At 45.8% G+C, this 17,708-nt stretch overlaps 1 protein-coding gene and 1 pseudogene across 3 annotated transcripts in view; both read left to right on the top strand.

Moving 5' to 3' along the window:
- Positions 1-282: 282 nt before the first annotated feature.
- The window catches only part of LOC146358325 (protein mono-ADP-ribosyltransferase PARP14-like), a 54,704-nt gene continuing 37,278 nt past the window's right edge, over positions 283-17,708 (top strand). For both annotated transcript variants that reach the window (XM_084807814.1, XM_084807820.1), the window contains exons 1-5: positions 283-495; positions 8,678-8,817; positions 8,919-8,952; positions 11,928-12,185; positions 15,408-15,644. In XM_084807814.1, coding sequence (XP_084663940.1) covers positions 306-495; positions 8,678-8,817; positions 8,919-8,952; positions 11,928-12,185; positions 15,408-15,644 — 859 coding nt within the window. In that variant the 5' untranslated portion in view covers positions 283-305. The remainder of the gene's footprint in view (positions 496-8,677; positions 8,818-8,918; positions 8,953-11,927; positions 12,186-15,407; positions 15,645-17,708) is intronic.
- Positions 1,168-3,600, top strand: LOC146358326 (protein CFDP2 pseudogene; annotated as a pseudogene). Its single transcript, XR_014784070.1, has one exon. The product of XR_014784070.1 is annotated as a protein CFDP2 pseudogene (transcript).

Genomic DNA, 17,708 nt, shown 5'->3' on the forward strand with positions numbered 1-17,708 from the left:
CACCGCCTTTATTTATTTGCAGGACTCCAACCTCACTTTCTGGGGCATTACCACAGAATTGTGGGACCTTATCATTGAACCTACGACCGGAAAAGACAACACGTTTGATTTTAGGGTCCGGGCGGGGTGGTTCTTAAACAGTCAGGGACAGACGGCTGGGATTAAAACAAACACGCTATCACTTTGGCCCTCCCTTTCCTCAAAGATCGCGTCACAGCAAAGAAACTCCAGGAACCGCCACGGTTTGCAGAAAAAACGAAAGCGAAAGCGCCGGGCCCCGCTGACTTTCGCAGCTTTTCAGCAACATGGCGGAGGAGAAAAAGTTGTGCCCCTTTCCTGTGTTGGTGCAGGGAGACTGGGGCCCCCCGGGGCCCCCCAAACCGCTGAGAAACAAACTTCTTTGCTACTTCCAGAGCCGGAAGAAGTCGGGAGGAGGAGAGTGCGACATCCAGCGGCAATCGGGGCTCGTCTTGGTTTGTTTTGCTGAGGACGAAGGTAGAGAAAGCGCCCCGTCCTCGCTGCAGCCCTTGGGCGTTTCTGAGTGCCCAGAACGCTGCCCGTGGCTAGGGGAGGGCGACGGAATGTAAGGAGGGCGGGGGGAGAAACTTGGAAGGCTAAAGGGGGAGGAAGGGAAGCCGCAGATTTGGGACCGGGAAGTGGGGGAGGGGACTGCGACAATCTAGGTCCTCCTGGAGCGGTTGGGAAGTCGAGCCTGTGCGGTGGGTTTCTCTCCTTGACGTATTTTATATGTTAGGTTTGGGGGCGTATGCTTTCTGAAACAGCTTTCCCTAACGTGGTGCCTTCTGGGTATTTTGGATTCCAATTCCCATCAGTCCCAGCCAGTATGGTTCATGGTCAGGGATGCCGGGCGTTATAGTCCCAAACGCCTGGAGGGCACTAGGAAAAGTTGCTTTCCATCCTTAGTGGGAATGGGTGGTCATGTGCCTAGAATAAATATGCAAAAGGGGCTTCTGGTTATGTGTATGAGGTATACCCCTGCCCTACTGTAAGTAATGCCTTACTGTGCTATGCTAAGTATGTTTACTCAGAAGTAAGCACCCATGGCCATCCACTCATAGGGGTAAGGGGGTGCAACTCCCCCCCCCTTCCAGTCATGAAGTCATTCTGAGAGCATCAGCAGCTGCTGTGCTGTCCAGCCACATGGGCGAGGTCAGTAAATTAAACACAGGAGGGTGATGTCCTGGAGTTTAACCTGTGCTCCTCAGAAGGCAAAGAAATAGACGTGTAGCAGGCAGCAGTGCTACCAGGCTTCTCCATGCCAAAGTAGCTCCATTCCGAGAGTGGCAACAGCACCTCGTGCTGTACACACCTGTCCCATCTTTCTCTACTGTCCAGTTCCCCATAACACAGCCAGGTGAGGCCCAGCCAGGGGAGGTCAGGAAATTAAACCTGGGGGTGGCAGGGTGGAATCCCTCAAGGTCAGTTGAGACTGGCTGTAATGCAGGTAGTAAAATGTGTATTGGAAGGGGCGGTGAGGCTGGCTTTCTTGCAGGCTCATCCAGGCAGCAACTCAGCCTATTAGGCCCTCTGTTCGGTAGCCTGTGGGACCGCCTGCCTAAACGGGCAGTAGTATGGCGGGTTCCCTTGCTGACTGTGAGGACGCAAATCACTGACTTCCCATCCTCTTCCACCTGGCATGGGTCCCTGGCTGAGTTCACTTTAATTTAAAGTGAACTAATGAGTTCTTTTCCATTACACAGGGAGGTAAGGTGTGGGGAGAATATTGGAACATCGCTGTGTGTGGGGGTGGGGGTGTTGCTTGTAAGGACATCCCTGCCAGTCCCAGAATCACGAGGGAAGATGCACACTGGCTTTTTGGGGCTTAACAACCCCCTCCCCGGTAAACGTGCATAGGATTGAGCTGTTAATGTCGGTATGCGAAAGCACCTTAAAATCCTATGCTTTCACCCACAAAGGCTGGGAAAGTGCTGAAAGAGAACATAAGGGAATGGGAGAGATGGCTGACTGTCACATTATGAGGACAGCCGGTCCAAATTTCATCCATGCATCCACAGGGCAAGGAGGGGCAATTGACCCCCTGGGGATGAGCCATAATCTCCAGATTCCCCGTTTTCATTTAAAGGAAAAAGCAAGTCTCTAGACCTTGTAGACCCCTTCATGGATCACTGCCTTGTTGTGGTGAAGGGGCTTGCGTAACTCAGTGAAGCCATAAGCTATGCCGTGCAGGGCCACCCAAGATGGACAGGTCATGGCGGAGAGTTCTGACAAAATGTGGTCCACTGGAGAAGGAAATGCAACCCACTCCAGTATTCTTGCCAAGAAAACCCCATGGAACGTATCACAAGGCTAAAAGAGATGACATCGGAAGATGAGCCCCTCAGGTCGGAAGGTGTCCAATATACTACTGGGGAAGAGCAGAGGGTATTTCCAAGTAGCGCCAGAAAGAGTGAAGCGGCTGGGCCAAAGCCGAAAGGACACTCAGCTGTGGATGTGTCTGGTGGTGAAAAGAAAATCCGATGCTGTAAAGAACAATATTGTTTAGGAACCTGGAATGTCAGATCAATGAATCAAGGTAAGCTGGAGGTGGTCAAACATGAGATGGCAAGATTGAACATTGACATCTTGGGAATCAGTGAACTAAAATGGACAGGCATGGGCGAATTTAATTCAGGTGACCATCATATCTACTACTGTGGGCAAGAATCCGTTAGAAGAAATGGAGTAGCACTCATAGTCAACAAAAGGGTGGGAAAAGCAGTACTGGGGTACAATCTTAAAAACGATAGAATGATCTCAGTACGAATCCAAGGCAAACCATTCAACATCACAGTAATTCAAGTCTATGCCCCAACCACTGATGCCGAAGAAGCTGAGGTTGTTCAGTTCTATGAAGACCTACAACACCTTCTAGAACTAACACCAAGAAAATATGTCCTCTTCATCATAGGGGATTGGAATGCTAAAGTAGGAAGTCAAGAAATCACCGGGATAACAGGCAGGCATGGCCTTGGTGTACAAAATGAAGCAGGACAAAAGCTAATAGAGTTTTGCCAAGAGAACACGCTGATCATAGCAAACACTCTTTTCCAACAGCACGAGAGGCGACTCTACACATGGACATCACCAGATGGTCAATATCGAAATCAGGTTGATTATGTACTTTGCAGCCAAAGATGGAGAAGCTCTATACAGTCAGTAAAAACAAGACCTGGAGCTGACTGTGGCTCAGATCATGAGCTGCTTCTTGCAAAATTTCGGCTTAAATTGAAGAACGTAGGGAAAACCACTAAACCGTTCAGGGATGACCTAAATCATATCCCTTATGAATATACAGTGGAGGTGAGGAATAGATTTCAGGGATTAGACCTGATAGAGTGCCTGAGGAACTATGGACGGAGGTCCGCAACATTGTTCAGGAGGCAGCAACTCAATCCATCCCAAAGAAAAAGAAATGCAAGAAAGCCAAGTGGCTGTCTGATGAGGCTTTACAAGTAGCTGAGGAAAGAAGGGAAGCGAAAAGCAAGGGAGAAAGGGGAAGATATATCCAACTGAATGCAGAGTTCCAGAGAATAGCAAGGAGAGACAAGAAGGCCTTCTTCAATGAACAATGCAAAGAAATCGAGGAAAACAACAGAATGGGAAAGACTAGAGATCTCTTCAAGAAAATCGGAGATCTCAAGGGAAAGTTTTGTGCAAAGACGGGCATGATAAAGGACAAAGAAGGCAGGGACCTAACAGAAGCGGATGAGATTAAGAAGAGGTGGCAAGAATACACAGAAGAACTATACAGGAAAGATCTGAATGTCCCTGATAGCCATGATAGTGCGGTCACTGAACTTGAGCCGGACATCCTCGAGAGTGAAGTCAAGTGGGCCTTAGGAAGCATTAGTAACAACAAAGTTAGCGGAGATGACAGTATTCCAGCTCAGCTACTTAAAATCCTAAAAGATGATGCTGTTAAAGTGCTGCATTCAATATGCCAACAAATTTGGAACACTGAACAATGGCCGCAAGACTGGAAAAGGTCAGTTTACATTCCAATTCCAAAGAAGGGCAACGCTAAAGAGTGTTCAAACTACCGCACAATTGCGCTCATTTCACATGCCAGCAAGGTGATGCTCAAAATCCTACAAGCTAGGCTTGAGCAGTATGCGAACCGAGAACTACCGGAAGTACAAGCTGGGTTTCGAAGAGGCAGAGGAACTAGAGATCAAATCGCCAATGTTCGCTGCATCATGGAGAAAGCAAGAGAATTCCAGAAAAAGTCTATTTCTGCTTCATTGACTACTCTAAAGCCTTTGATTGTGTGGATCACAACAAACTGTGGCAAATTCTTAAAGTGATGGGAGTACCAGACCACCTTACCTGTCTCCTGAGAAACCTGTACAAGGGTCAAGAAGCAACAGTAAGAACCAGACATGGAACAACCGAGTGGTTCCAAATTGGGAAAGGAGTACGACAAGGCTGCATATTGTCACCCTGCTTATTTAACTTATATGCAGAGTACATCATGAGAAACGCCGGGTTGGATGAATCACAGGTCGGAATTAAGATTGCTGGGAGAATTATCAACAACCTCCGATATGCAGACGATACCACCCTAATGGCAGAAAGCGAAGAGGATCTCAAGAGCCTCTTGTTGAGGGTGAAAGAGGAGAGTGCAAAAGCTGGTTTGAAACTCAACATTGAAAAAATGAAGATCATGGCATCTGGCCCCATCACTTCCTGGCATATAGAAGGGGAAGAAATGGAAGCAGTGACAGATTTTACTTTCTTGGGCTCCAAGATCACTGCAGACGGTGACTGTAGCCATGAAATTAAAAGACGCTTGCTCCTTGGGAGGAAAGCTATGGCAAACCTAGACAGCATAGTAAGAAGCAGAGACATCACCTTGCCGACAAAGGTCTGTCTAATCAAATCTGTGGTTTTCCAAGTAGTAATGTATGGCTGTGAGAGCTGGACTATAAGGAAGGCTGAGTGCCGAAGAATTGATGCTTTCGAACTGTGGTGCTGGAGAAGACTCTTACGAGTCCCCTGGACTGCAAGGAGGTCACATCAGTCAATCCTCAAGGAAATCAACCCTGAGTGCTCATTGGAAGGACAGATACTGAAGCTGAAGCTCAAATATTTTGACCACCTAATGTGAAGAGAAAATTCTCTGGAAAAGACCCTGATGCTGGGAAAGACTGAAGGCAAAAGGAGAAGGGGACGACAGAGGATGAGATGGCTAGATAGCATCACTGATGCAATGAATATGAACTTGAGCACACTCCGGGAGAGAGCGCAGGACAGGAAGGCCTGGCGTGCTATGGTCCATGGGGTCACGAAGAGTCGGACACGACTGAACGACTGAACAACAACAGACCTTGTAGAATCTGAGATATGAGGCAAAATGCGCAGCCGCTATTCTGCCTATTTATTTTGTGAGAAACTAGCCTGCTCCCACCTTTTAGTGTTCTTAGCCAATGAATGAAGTCACAGCAATGGTTAACACACCCACTATCTGGGTGTGTTAAGCCTTTTGGGGGTTTTCCCTGTTAGGAAGTTACTGCAGCCTCATAAAAAAAAAATATGTAAAAATCCAGGAGTTCCCCGTAGCTGGTTTTGGGCAGTAGTGTGTCTACCAAAAAACGAAAGGTAGCGGCGAAGACAGGAGTTCAATAACTTGCTAACTCAGGTCTTGTTAATTTGTTTTTTCCTGAGTTTATAAACATTTAAAAATTACCATGACAGTGTGTGCAGATACAGTTCATCATTATTTTACCTGTATAGCAAGAGGCAAGGCTGTGGCTGAGAAAGTGTGGGTTACACAAGTCCTGCAAAGTAGCCTGGTGTTGTTATTCCCATTTTGTGGAGGGGTGTGTGTAAGAGTAGTATATGAGAACTCTGCAGTGTAGTCCAGTGTTGTTGGTGTTTTAGGATGGGGCTGTGAAATTGATTGTAGCAGCAGTGCAATTCATTATACCTCTGTATCTCTATCTGTATCTATCTCGCACAACAACCAACAGCTGGTTGTTGTGAGAGATAGATACAGATAGAGATACAGAGCTGTGAGGGAACCTGCCATTTTTAGCTCTTTGAGGAGACCCAAGTGGAACCTCTCCCCGTCTCTCTCTTAGTGTTGGCCTTGGAGTTGAGACACTGTGCTATGCAGCTCCACAGAAGTTTGTGTTTTCCCATGTATTGTAGAAATAAAGAAATTTCTTGCGAAGGTGCCTGAATCTATTGTGTGTTGCCTGTAGAGCAGAACCTAGCAGTAGGCTGCAAGCTGAGCAGGTCACCCCGCCCTCCCCCCAATAGTAACCATGCCCTTCAACCCTGTAATGGCCTTTGACCTGAAGGGCCATTACAGGGGTGAAGGGAGTCATGGAAAGAACTGAGGGTTTCAGCTGTGGGTGGAGAGAAATTGTTTGGACGCCAGGTCTACCCACTGAGAAACAATAGAGGGTAGACCTGGTGTACAAATTTCTCAGGGTAGATCTACCTGTCGTGGTAGACCTGGTGCCCAGGCCTTATTGGTCAGTCATCAGATCTACCAGAAATGGTAGACGTGTTCTCTGATGCTGTTCGGGCATTTAAAAATGTGTAGCCATACACAAAATGTACAGTTCGAGGAAAAGACACAGTTCCAAAAGAACTTTATTGTAGTTCAAAATTCAAGCATGGAAAGTTGTATTGTTAGCTGATGTAAAAAGTGGCTGATGACAATGTGAAAAGTAAAGTGAGTAGCCTAGGCTCCTCTAGAACCCTAAGACCTGATCAAGCAGACTCATTTCTCCTTCCACTGCTAAAGACACTCCCCACAGACTCCACCGCTACTCTTTAGAGCTGCCGTCCCCAACCTGATGCCCTTCAGATGTTTTGGACGTCAACTTCAGTCAGCCCCAGCCAGCATGGCCAGTGGTCTGGAACATTGGGGTTGCAGTCCAAAACATCTGGAGGGCACTTGGCTGGGGAAGACTCCTCTAGAGGGTGCTCACCAATGTTTCCAAGATGCAGGAAATCATTGTAGGACTAGTCATGCGAAGTTGACAATGTTACGATAAGGGCAGCGATGCCATAAAATATACGATATGATATTCCTAAGACAGATGTACTGTATTTGTGCATTTGGGTTTTTTTCTCTTGTTCCCATGGGTTGGATCCAATGGTGCTGTCCAGGCATGCTGGCAGTGGAATGCTGGCTGCCGTGATGTAGCGCTTCTGGGGGCAAGTGCCAAAACAAGTGGAAACACCTGTTTCTGGCAGGGGCGTGACCTGCCCTCCCAGAAAGAAGTGTTTCCTCTCGTTTCAATGCTTGCCCCAGCAAGTGCTACATTGTGGCTGCCAGCGGTAGGGGCCACGTGTGTGCTGCTGCCAGTGTGCCTGGCCGCCCGTGCAACAGCATCATTGGATACCACCTCATGAGTTTTTAAAAAAATATCTCACCCCAAATAAAGTTTTTTTGGTGTTCATGATGTTTCTTGAATATAACACTCTTCTGCATTAGCGCTGTTCGATTCCCAGGATCTTCTACTACTCTGTGTAAGCTTCTAAAAGTCACGGAGCGTGATGCTAAGCAACAAAAGAGCACACACAAGGGAGCTACACAGGTGTGTTGTAGCAGTGCGTGCTGTGCACATGAATTACAACCACAAACCGTTGTGCAGCAGACGCCTATGTAAGCAGCCCTGTGTTCAATGTGTATTACTCCCTTGTAAGCGTGTCTAGCCTGTGTGCACTTACCTGGGAGTAAGCCTCATTAAGCATATTGGGACTTACTTCTGAGTAAACATGCTTAGGATTGTGCTGTAAGTCTGTAACCAAGCCTAAGAACGTGTGTGAAATAATCACACATTTTTCTTGTTTACCCCCTGCATCTGCTTCCCTCCCCTTCCTGTGTGTTCGGCTTTAGATTGTAAGCCGTCTTGTAGTGTGTAAAGTGCAGTGTACGTTGATTACACTTTATAAATAAGAATTACCATAATGGCATGTCCATGCTGAGAAAACTTGCACTTGCCCAATTTCTTCCTCCTTATTGTTAAAAATCACAGGAGCCCTGTGAGACAAAAACATGACAACTTTATCAGACAGGAACATTTGTAGTACCCAAAGGGGTGGGAGACACCCTCGGGGAAATGCAGCGCCCGCTTCCCAGGACATCCCTATGCTCACCAAGGAAAATCAGCTTGGAGGTGGGGGCATCCAGAGTCCACACCTGGGCAATATGTTTATTAGGACCAACCAAAATTGTGCAAGCTTTTGAGTTCTCCAGAACTTTTCCGCTTGTACAGAAAGCAGTGGATGGGGGAAGAAACAGAAAGTCCACAATGTTGGCTGGGTGTTGTGGCCACAAGTTCTGCAGGTTAGATAGACCCAGTCTCAAAATGAAGACTTGCAGTCTGAATGAATTGGTTAGTGGTAGATGTTGCAGGTATAAGTTTACAGCTAGCAATGCATTTGGGGAAATAGGAGCATTGGTTCAACAAGATGCTAACTGTGGAAATGGAAAATAGCCCAAAATGTCTGGAGGGCACCTCTTATATGCATTGGGGGAGTGGAAGAGATCGCTTAACCAGTATTAAAAGATGATTCCAAAAGAGTAGGCCTTGGCTTGATCTATTCGCTGCATTCCTGTAGCCATGCACACTTGTTCAAGGAGAAATCCAGCACAGCAGTGGCTGTGTTGTAATGATTACAGTAATTTCTGTTTCAGTGAGGCAAAGAGTCCTCTCCAGAAAGATCCATGAACTTGACCTGGGAGGGAAAGGAACATTGAAGCTGGTGGTCACATTGCATGAAGCAGCAGGTGCAACTAAAGAGAACGTGCCTCCGAAGGAAATGGTTCCAAAACAGGTAATCTTAATCTTGTAGAATCCACAGCTTTGAAATAGATATCTGTTGATATTTCAAGCAATAAACTGATATGCTGTTGTCATTTTTTGTTTTATTTTTAGCCTTCCATGAGAGAAGACCGGGCAGAAGAGATGGGTACGGTAAATTTTCCTGCAGTGTTTTAAACATGGGCAGAACTGGCACCTGTAAACATGCTTTTGGGGGAAAGTGATATTTTAAAGCTGGAAGTGATTGCTGGTGACAATATTTTACTTGACTCCCTTATCCCAGTTCTATATCTGTTTGAGAAGCAGGCGGTGTTATGTCAGGAGGCGGAACACGCAGATTAGCCGTTTCAGGCATTTGCTCCACACGACTGTAGTCATGTGGAGAGGGAGGGTGGCTCTGTGCCTGCTGCCCTCCCCCCACATCCTCAGACCCAAAGAGGAGCCCAGTGTATGCCCATAGGGATGCAGAGCCTCAGGACTGGGGCCAAATCCAGCCCACGTGGGGTCCCAATGGTTCCCTAGTTGACCATGCTCCTTTCACCGACCCCTGGGTGTTTGGGGTTTTTCCGGCTTTCATATCATTTTTCCCCATTCTCAAAGGTTGAAATGCTCCTCCTAAGGCTTAGTTACTGGCAGGAAAATATGCTGGTATTTGGGGCCGTGCCCTTTTGCCTTTGGCTCTGCCCACCACTGGAATGTGGCCCCCAAGAACTGCTCTGAAGTGGAATCTGGCCCGTGGGCTGAAATAGATTCAGGACTCCTGCGGCCAGCCTACCCTGTGATTTGGAACCCTGATCGTATAGGTTCTCCCATCGGGGGCTGAGCTGAGGGTTATACAGCGGGGTACCCTTTATGGACTTTCCCTCAACGTGCAGATAGCGGAGGGATGGCGGGGGATACAAGGCCAGCAGAACTGGCCCCGCTCTCCCACACAGTTGTGGATCGCGGGGAGTGTTTGTGTTCGTGGTTTAGCAGCACTGTCCTTGATCTAGCACAAAGAGTGTTACATTCTGTCCCCCACAAAAAGACGAAGAAGAGAAGGATTGTTGGAGGGATAGCTGTGATGGAAGAATATCCACTGTTTTTGTTTTGCTTAGGCATCTGAAGACCTGGGGGGGGGGGATCAGAAAAAAGGTCAGGGAACCACCTTTTTGGATTTCTGGAAAATTTCGAGCGGGGGGGAGTTCCTCCACAAATTTTTCTGGATTTCCTCCCAGTTTTTTCCCCCAAGCCTTTACCTCTCTAGGTTTGTTAAGCTGGAGAGCTATATGCTCTAGCACTGTAGAGGGGGAATGCAGAACCCAAAGCTGAACCTAGGCTTTGCACAACCACAGCACATGCTGTACTCTGAAGGCTAATAAGTGTGTTAGCTTGAGAGTGGGAAATCACATTTTACCAGAAACAAAACAATGTGCATGGGAAGGGGATTGCTGGGGAAGGCTACTCTGGGTTAAGCTAGAGCAGCCTTCCCCAGCCTGGTGCCCTCCAGATTGCAATTCCCATCACCCACAGTAGCCATGTTGGCTGGGGGTGATGGGAGTTGTGGTCCAACACATCTAGAGGGCACCAGGTTGGGGAAGGCTGACCTAGAGAGTGGTCTGAAATAATAATAATAATATTATTATTATTATTTACATTTCTATACCGCCCCATAGCTAAAGCTCTCTGGGCAGTTTATAAAGGTTAAAACCTTTAAAAATACAATATGCAAAATTTAAAAACATAGAACACACACAGACAGTATACACAGCGAAAACATATATCTAAAAAGAACTTTGAGCAATCAGCTGAACAATAAAACAAATCCAGGATCAATTAAAACTCATCACATAGAATAGAATAGTAGGGTTGGAAGGGGCCTACAAGGCCATCGAGTCCAACCCCCATGCTGCCAGATGCCTGGGAAAAGACAAAAGTCTTGACTCGGTGCTGAAAAGATAACAATGTTGGCACCAGGCAGGCCTCATCGGGGAGATCATTCCAAAATTGGGGGGCCACCACCGAGAAGGCCGTCTCCCCTGTTGCTGTCTTCTGAGTGTCTCTTGGAGTAGGCAGCTGGAGGAGGACTTTAGATGTTGAGCGTAGTGTATGGGTAGGTTTGTGTTGGAGAGGCACAGGTATTGTGATCCCAAGCAGTGTAAGGCTTATATAGGTTAAGCACCCTGAACGTATCTTTGTGGGTTAGCTGCTGAAGTTAAGGAAGTCCACCCCGAGCAATGCCTGGATTAGAGAATTAGAGAATGCCTGGGAATTGCCTAAGAATTGTTCTGAGATCCCTGGAGGAAGAGCAAGGTATACATGTAAAAAAATACATAATCTGTACTGCTTTTGAAAGTGTTATATGGTTCCTCTGGATGTTTCCTGTGCAATGGCACAATTGCATGAATAAGCCCTAGTACGGATTTCATTCAGAGCAAGGATATTATATTCCATGGTCCGCCACCATCCTACATTCTGCAAGCCACTTGAATGATACAAATTGAACAAGGACGCATACAATTTATAGGGTATGAATAATGTGTCTTGATCGTAGTGTAAAAATGGGAAATGGATAGGTATGCAGCATATAGAAGTTCTATCTAATAATATTCATTCCCCAGTCTGATTTCTGACTGTTTAGAAGACATGCTTTCTTCAAAGTTTATTTAACCGTCTCAGAATTCTGACAAAACCAGGAAGTAGGTTTCTGTTTCTCTCTTTAGTTAGCATAGGGGTGGGCAAATTGTGGCCCTCTTGATGGTTTGGCCTACAACTTCCATTAGTCCTAGCCAGTATAGCCAGTGGTGAAGGATCATGGGAGTTATAGGACAAAACATCTGGAGGGCCACAAATTGCTCACCCTGAGTTAGCATCCAGCCATGCATCCTTGGTTAACTGTTCTGGATTGCTGTGAATGTAGTTCTTTGGTTGCTAGTGAACATTACAGGCAGAAGTAAAATCAAATTAATGACTGCTGGATCAGTATCAGCAGCTGACACCACCTTGTACAGAAAGGGAGAGGATAAATATTGTATTTAAATGTTGGAAAAAGAGTACCTTGGCACATTGATCTACATACACTTAAATATACTGATAAACACTGAGTAGTTCAGTCACCTTTTATTTGTATTTCGTTCAAATTAGATGTGAGGGGAGACTTGGAAAAAGAAGACATCACGGCAGCAAACAGATCAACTGGTGAAAATCCTTATCTCAAGAAGGATATTCTCAATGATTCCCAAATGTCTTCTCTTGTCGTTCTTGAAAATGTCAACGAAAGTATCACATTTGAGATGTTAACGCTACTGGTAGAGAACATCAATGGACCTTCAGGAGAAGACTTCCAGATTGAATTAATAAGTGAGAGAAATGCTGCAGTGATAACATTTCAGCGAAGTATTGGTAAGAATTATAAATATGGTGTTGCTCAAGCATTTTCACATTGGAATTTTTTTTGTGTGTGTAATGCTTTAAGACAGGGGTAGGTACCCTCCAGATGTTTTGGACCACAACTCCCATAATCCTTGACTATGGGCCATACTGGCTGGGGCTCATGGGATTTATGGTCCAAAACATTTGGAGAGCACCAGGTTGGTTGCCCTTACTTTAAGACAATCTGCATTAAAATACTTTGAATTTCACACATACAGCGCTCATCAGCAAACTTGTAACTACCTGCCAATTCTAGATTGGATGTTGGTCTGCTCTTTTTAGTTTCAAATTAAAAGGCTTTTTGTTGCCATTTACCATGTGTTGGGCTGTTTCTCATCCCTGCACGACTCTTACTTTTCTTACATTCTTCCAAAGATAATCTGAATTCTCCTTGGGATGCTCCGTTGTGAAGTACTTGAGCAATGGCTGAAGGAAAGTGTAAGAAAGGCAGAAGCCTGCGAGAAGTGCTTGGAGACAAATTGGTAATGTAGTTAGCAGGAGTGGTTTTTCCAGGCAAGATAAGAATGTAAGAGTTGCCATGTTTAGACACAAAGACCATCTAGTTCAGCTTTCTGTTTCTTAGAAGATGTACAGACTGCCAGTAGCTCACTGCTCCTTCTTCCACATCTTTGTTTTAAAATAATTTATATCAGCTTTCCTCAACCTAGTGCCTCCAGAAGTTTTGGAGTACAATTCCCATCATCCATGACCATTGGCCATGCTGTCTGGGGTCGATAGGAGTTGAAGTCCACAACATCTGGAAGGCTCCAGGTTGGAGAAAGCTGATTTATATGCTATGCTTCCTAAAGAGTTCAGAACAGCATATAACAAAACCAGCCAGACAACGTAAAAATAACTTAATCACAGATGATTCTATTCACGTTATTTATTTTAAAAGATGCCTATATCATCTTTCAACAGAGCTTCCAGGACAGTTTTATTATAATGTGTGTCCTGTTTTGGCCACTCCCTTGCTTGCCTGTCCCTTTACACGATCTGCTGCTGTACTTTAAAGAGGAATAAAGCCTTGTGGAATCTGAACTTCACTAGGGAAGGAGATGAGGGTGCACATAATTTGTCCAGGGTAGGTGAGCACCTTTGGGGCTCCTGGGTAATCGCCCTGTCCCCACCACAGGGGCAGGCATGCTGCCGCCATGCTGGCTGCAATTTGCACTTCCCATCAGAGTATCCTGCAGCCTCCTGTACATGTGGGGGCTTGTTCTAGAGCAGCTGCTTAGTAAGGTGCATGTCATGGCAGTAAAGAGCCACCTGAGAAGGTGGCATAAGTGGGGAAGTTAGGAACATTGTGTCAAGGGCTCCTTGGAGGCCTCTCTCAGTCTAATCCAGTAGCCAAGTCCAGACACAGACAAAGGGATTCCTTTCAAAGCTTTATTCCTCTTTTACAACTTAACAACTCTACAGGTAGCAAATAGATCTGAGCAGCAGAGTACCTATGCCCTAAGTGGGAACAGTTGGTCCCCGTTTGAAGGAGAATCACTGGCAGACCCTGAACTTATGGGCTAGGGAGAGTCCCTCCCCTTTTCCCTTGGATCTTCTGGGCGCAGCCGTTGTTTGCGCGCCAACCGGGCACTACGCCTCCTTTCCGCGCCCTCCATCTGGCGCCGCTCTCTGCGTCGGCGTCGCACGTCCACCAAGTCTGCTATCCGCGCTCTGTCACTCCCAGGGCTGCTATCTAAGCTAGGAATGCCAGTGGGAGGAATCTCCGTCAGCTGTTGGCCCTGGGAAAGAGGAGCGCGCTCCTCTCCCAGGAACGAGTGCTCTTCCTCAGAATCAGAACTACTCTGGGATTCTATGGGCTCAGTGTCCACCCTGACACATTGGAAGCTGCCTTATTCTGAGTCAGACCATCGATTCATCTAACTCAGTCTTGTCTACACAAGGAACTCAGGACCTCTTTCGGTCTGAGGGCCAAATTCCATTTTGGAGAAGCTCTCAGGGGGCTCATTCCAGTGGTAGGTGGGGCTAAAGGCAAAAGGACAGGTTTAAAGCACCAGTGTATTTTAGCTTAAAGCTCTTAACTGCCGGTAACTGAGCCTGTGGGGAGGAATTTCAACCTTTTGGGATGGGGAGAAAACTGCACAAAAGCCGGGAAGTCACAAAATGGATCAGCGGTCAGGAGAAGGGGCGTGGCCTTACAGGGGACCCCAGAGGCCCAGATTGGGACCCCCAAAGGGTCAGAGGTTCTGCACCCCTGGTCGACACTGATTGGTATTGGCTCTCCAGGATTTCACACAGGAGTCCTTCCCAGTCTGACCTGGAGATGCCAGGGTTTGACAGTGTAATCTTTTGCATGTCAAGAATATGCCCTACCACTGATCTACAGAGATGTAGGAAGTGCTCAGTGGCCTTCACATTAATACTGAGCATGTTTTAAAAAGCAAAAAGAACCCCGGTGCAAATTATTAGTAACTTTGGATGGGTGGCATTTAAAGAAGATTTTGGCAGACTGGAAAGAAGTGACCGATTTTCCCTCCTGTTTTAATGTGTATGGGGGGCTTTGCCACTGCTTCAGGCAGCAGCTTCACTGTCCTCATTCCCTTTGTAATGTTGGATGGAATGCCCCATGGAAATGATGCTATGTCATGACATAGCATCATTCCTAGGATATTCTTGGGGGGATGGGGAAGAAGATTCTCTTGTCTTCAAAGGGAAGCCCCCCCCCCCCCCGAAAGTTCTTACATTTCGATCCTCTCAAAGAGTAATTTAATCCTTGGTAATCAAAAAAGTCTGGGCCTACTATTTTGGCCCAGCATTAGCACCAATGGAGATGACTAGACCAGGCAGGAAAAGGACTATTGTAAATGATCATGAAAGAAAAATGAAAAGCATCCAAGCAATACGAATTGAGCATAGAAGGCATGATACGAACATGGCCTAAAAGCACCCAGGCAGATGCTCCTGGACTCCAGCAGGTAGTGCATGAATGCTCTGCCCATCCCACTGGGTTTGTCCCCAGCATCTGATAACCAGACATTTACTGTCTCTGAACATGGACATTTCATTAAGCCATCGTGGCAGATTGCCACTGATAGATCTGTCCTCGATGAATACAGATTGAAAATATAGCTATATTGCGAAATCACAGTTGAATCTTTGAATGAGCAAGGGGACAGGGGAAGAAAACACCTGTTAATAAAATAAATAAAATTAATGCTTTTCACTTATTTTCAGCTGCTGCAAAGTTTGTTGACCAATGTACCAAGAACATCAGGTTTAAAGAATACAAAATTACTGCCCGGCCTCTTGAATGGATACAGATGATCAAGATTGAAAATATCCCTGCCGGGGTATGCCAAGATCTCATAACTCTCTACTTCGAAAGTCCAAAGCACGGAGGAGGACAAGTGTCCAGGATTCAAATGTTACCTAAGGAGAATGCGGCGATTGTTACTTTTTGTGACCACCGAGGTAAGACGATCTGTTTTTTCAGATGGCTTTTTAAAAAAGCGTTAGCTAATAGGGTGGCTTGAAAGCAGAACCTCTGCTTACAGGATGCTTCCAGATAGAGGTATTGGGGACTGTTCAAGCTCAGTGGAGAAAATCCAGTACCCTCCAGATGTGTTGGACTACAACTCCATAATCCCTGACCAGTGGCCATGCTGGCTGGGGCTGATGGGAGAGCTGAAGTCCAAAACATCTGGAGGGGATTGGGTTGCTTGTTTGTGGTATAGCACATAAAATCTAGAACAAATATACTGATCACTGGGAATCCAAATAGGATTTGCACAGGAGGCACAGCAGGGGCAGCACGAAGCCAATATTTGTGCCACAGGCCTGCAACTCCTGTGGCCCTCCAAGCCAAAGAGAGGGCCTTGCTGGATATGTATTATGGCATTCCAGGTGCCTTGGAAGAACTCAGTGTGCAAATACCACTGGAATCCTTCCTCAGCCCATTTCAGTCTGGATTTGGCCTGCTTGCTAAACTCGTTACTCCCCAGAGCATTCCGTTTACTGCAGCCTTGAACATGGAAGTATGTTTTTCTCTGTCTCTCCTGGACAGAGTACAAAGTGCTTTATTCGATCTTCTGGGGGAATAAACTTAACTTACAAGATCATATCATCAGTTTGGGAGGGTCAGTAGGGGTCCCCCTCCCACTGATAGAATTATTTCACTAAGCTTCCTCTTTCAGATAGTGACTGTATTTTTCTAGAATGTTTCCTGGTCATGTGATGTCTTCAGGAAGAAAGCATTGTTTTCTTAACTCATTCTAGAGCAATGCCATTTCTATATCCAAGGAGTTGTATCCATTGGGAGCTTTGCCTTAGTGAAAAGTACTTCTGCTCACACTTGTTGGGGTTCACAATTTTTGCCAATCCCCTCTTCCCATTTAACCCCCTCCAACTGCTCTTCAGGTTTTCTGGGACCCTCCAGAACACTAGGGGTATGGGACAGAGGGTTTCAGCAATTACAAGAGATTGGCAAAAATCAGGTGCATCTGGCTACATTTCCCCCAGTACTGAATAACCAGGCCACGTGCTTCTCCACTTCTGCCGAAACATAGACTAGTCTCTATACTGCTGCTCTGAACAAGTAGAATAATCTCTTTTTCTGTCCTTTAACTAGCTATTCTTTGAGAAGGATTGTTAAGTCAATGCTACACCTAATACAAAAATAAACATGGAAGAGCAGCAGCAAAAAAAAAAAAAGTACAAGGACAGTAAAAGAATAGTGAATTTACAATGTGGTATGTGTGACTAATAACACCAAGGCTAAGTTTTTTTTTGTTTTTCTTTGCTGTTCAAGGGGCAGGGGAGAGGCACTTCCCATAGAATGTGCCATCAGATATAGTGTGCTTCTGGATAAAGACCATAAAAATGCCTTATGAGCACTACCCCCCAGCCCAGACTACATGTTACGTTAATTATGTAGCACGCTGCTCACTTTCTTGTTTTTCTTTACTCTAACAAACAAGCACTCCTTGATTCAAACAGCAACAGAAAAATACAGTACTTCCATAAAGTGTATTAAAAGAATGTGCAAATACAAAATGTACTACAAGAATAACTATAAAATGTATTCAGTATCCAAAATACTGTCGACAGAGTGCCATCTGTTATCTCTATTTTGAAATCTTCCTCACTAAGAAAAGGCTGTCAAAACCAAAGTAGCCAACAGGACTCAGTACAAAATTTGCAGACAACACAAAATGTATGCAGGAATGATATAAAACACTTACACTCACATACAGTACTGTCCAACAATGTCCATGCAAATTGTCTGGATTACATATGATCACAAAAGTCCTATAACAGATACAGCACGAAACTCATGAACAGTTTTTTAAATGAACAACCCGATATACAAAAATATATCCTTAAGTCTATCACTGAACAAGGGTTTATCATTTACTTACATCAGTATCACAAGCACAAGGTGCACGTAAGTTGGCAATAGCCAAACGTATCTTACTCTAAATCAGGGGTGGGGAACCTCTTTCAGCCTGAGGGCCAAATCTCAGGGAAGCTCTAGAG

This window comes from Heloderma suspectum, chromosome 1, assembly GCF_057233095.1.
Source record: "Heloderma suspectum isolate Gila_16-S chromosome 1, 16-S_ref, whole genome shotgun sequence".
Taxonomy (NCBI): domain Eukaryota; kingdom Metazoa; phylum Chordata; class Lepidosauria; order Squamata; family Helodermatidae; genus Heloderma; species Heloderma suspectum.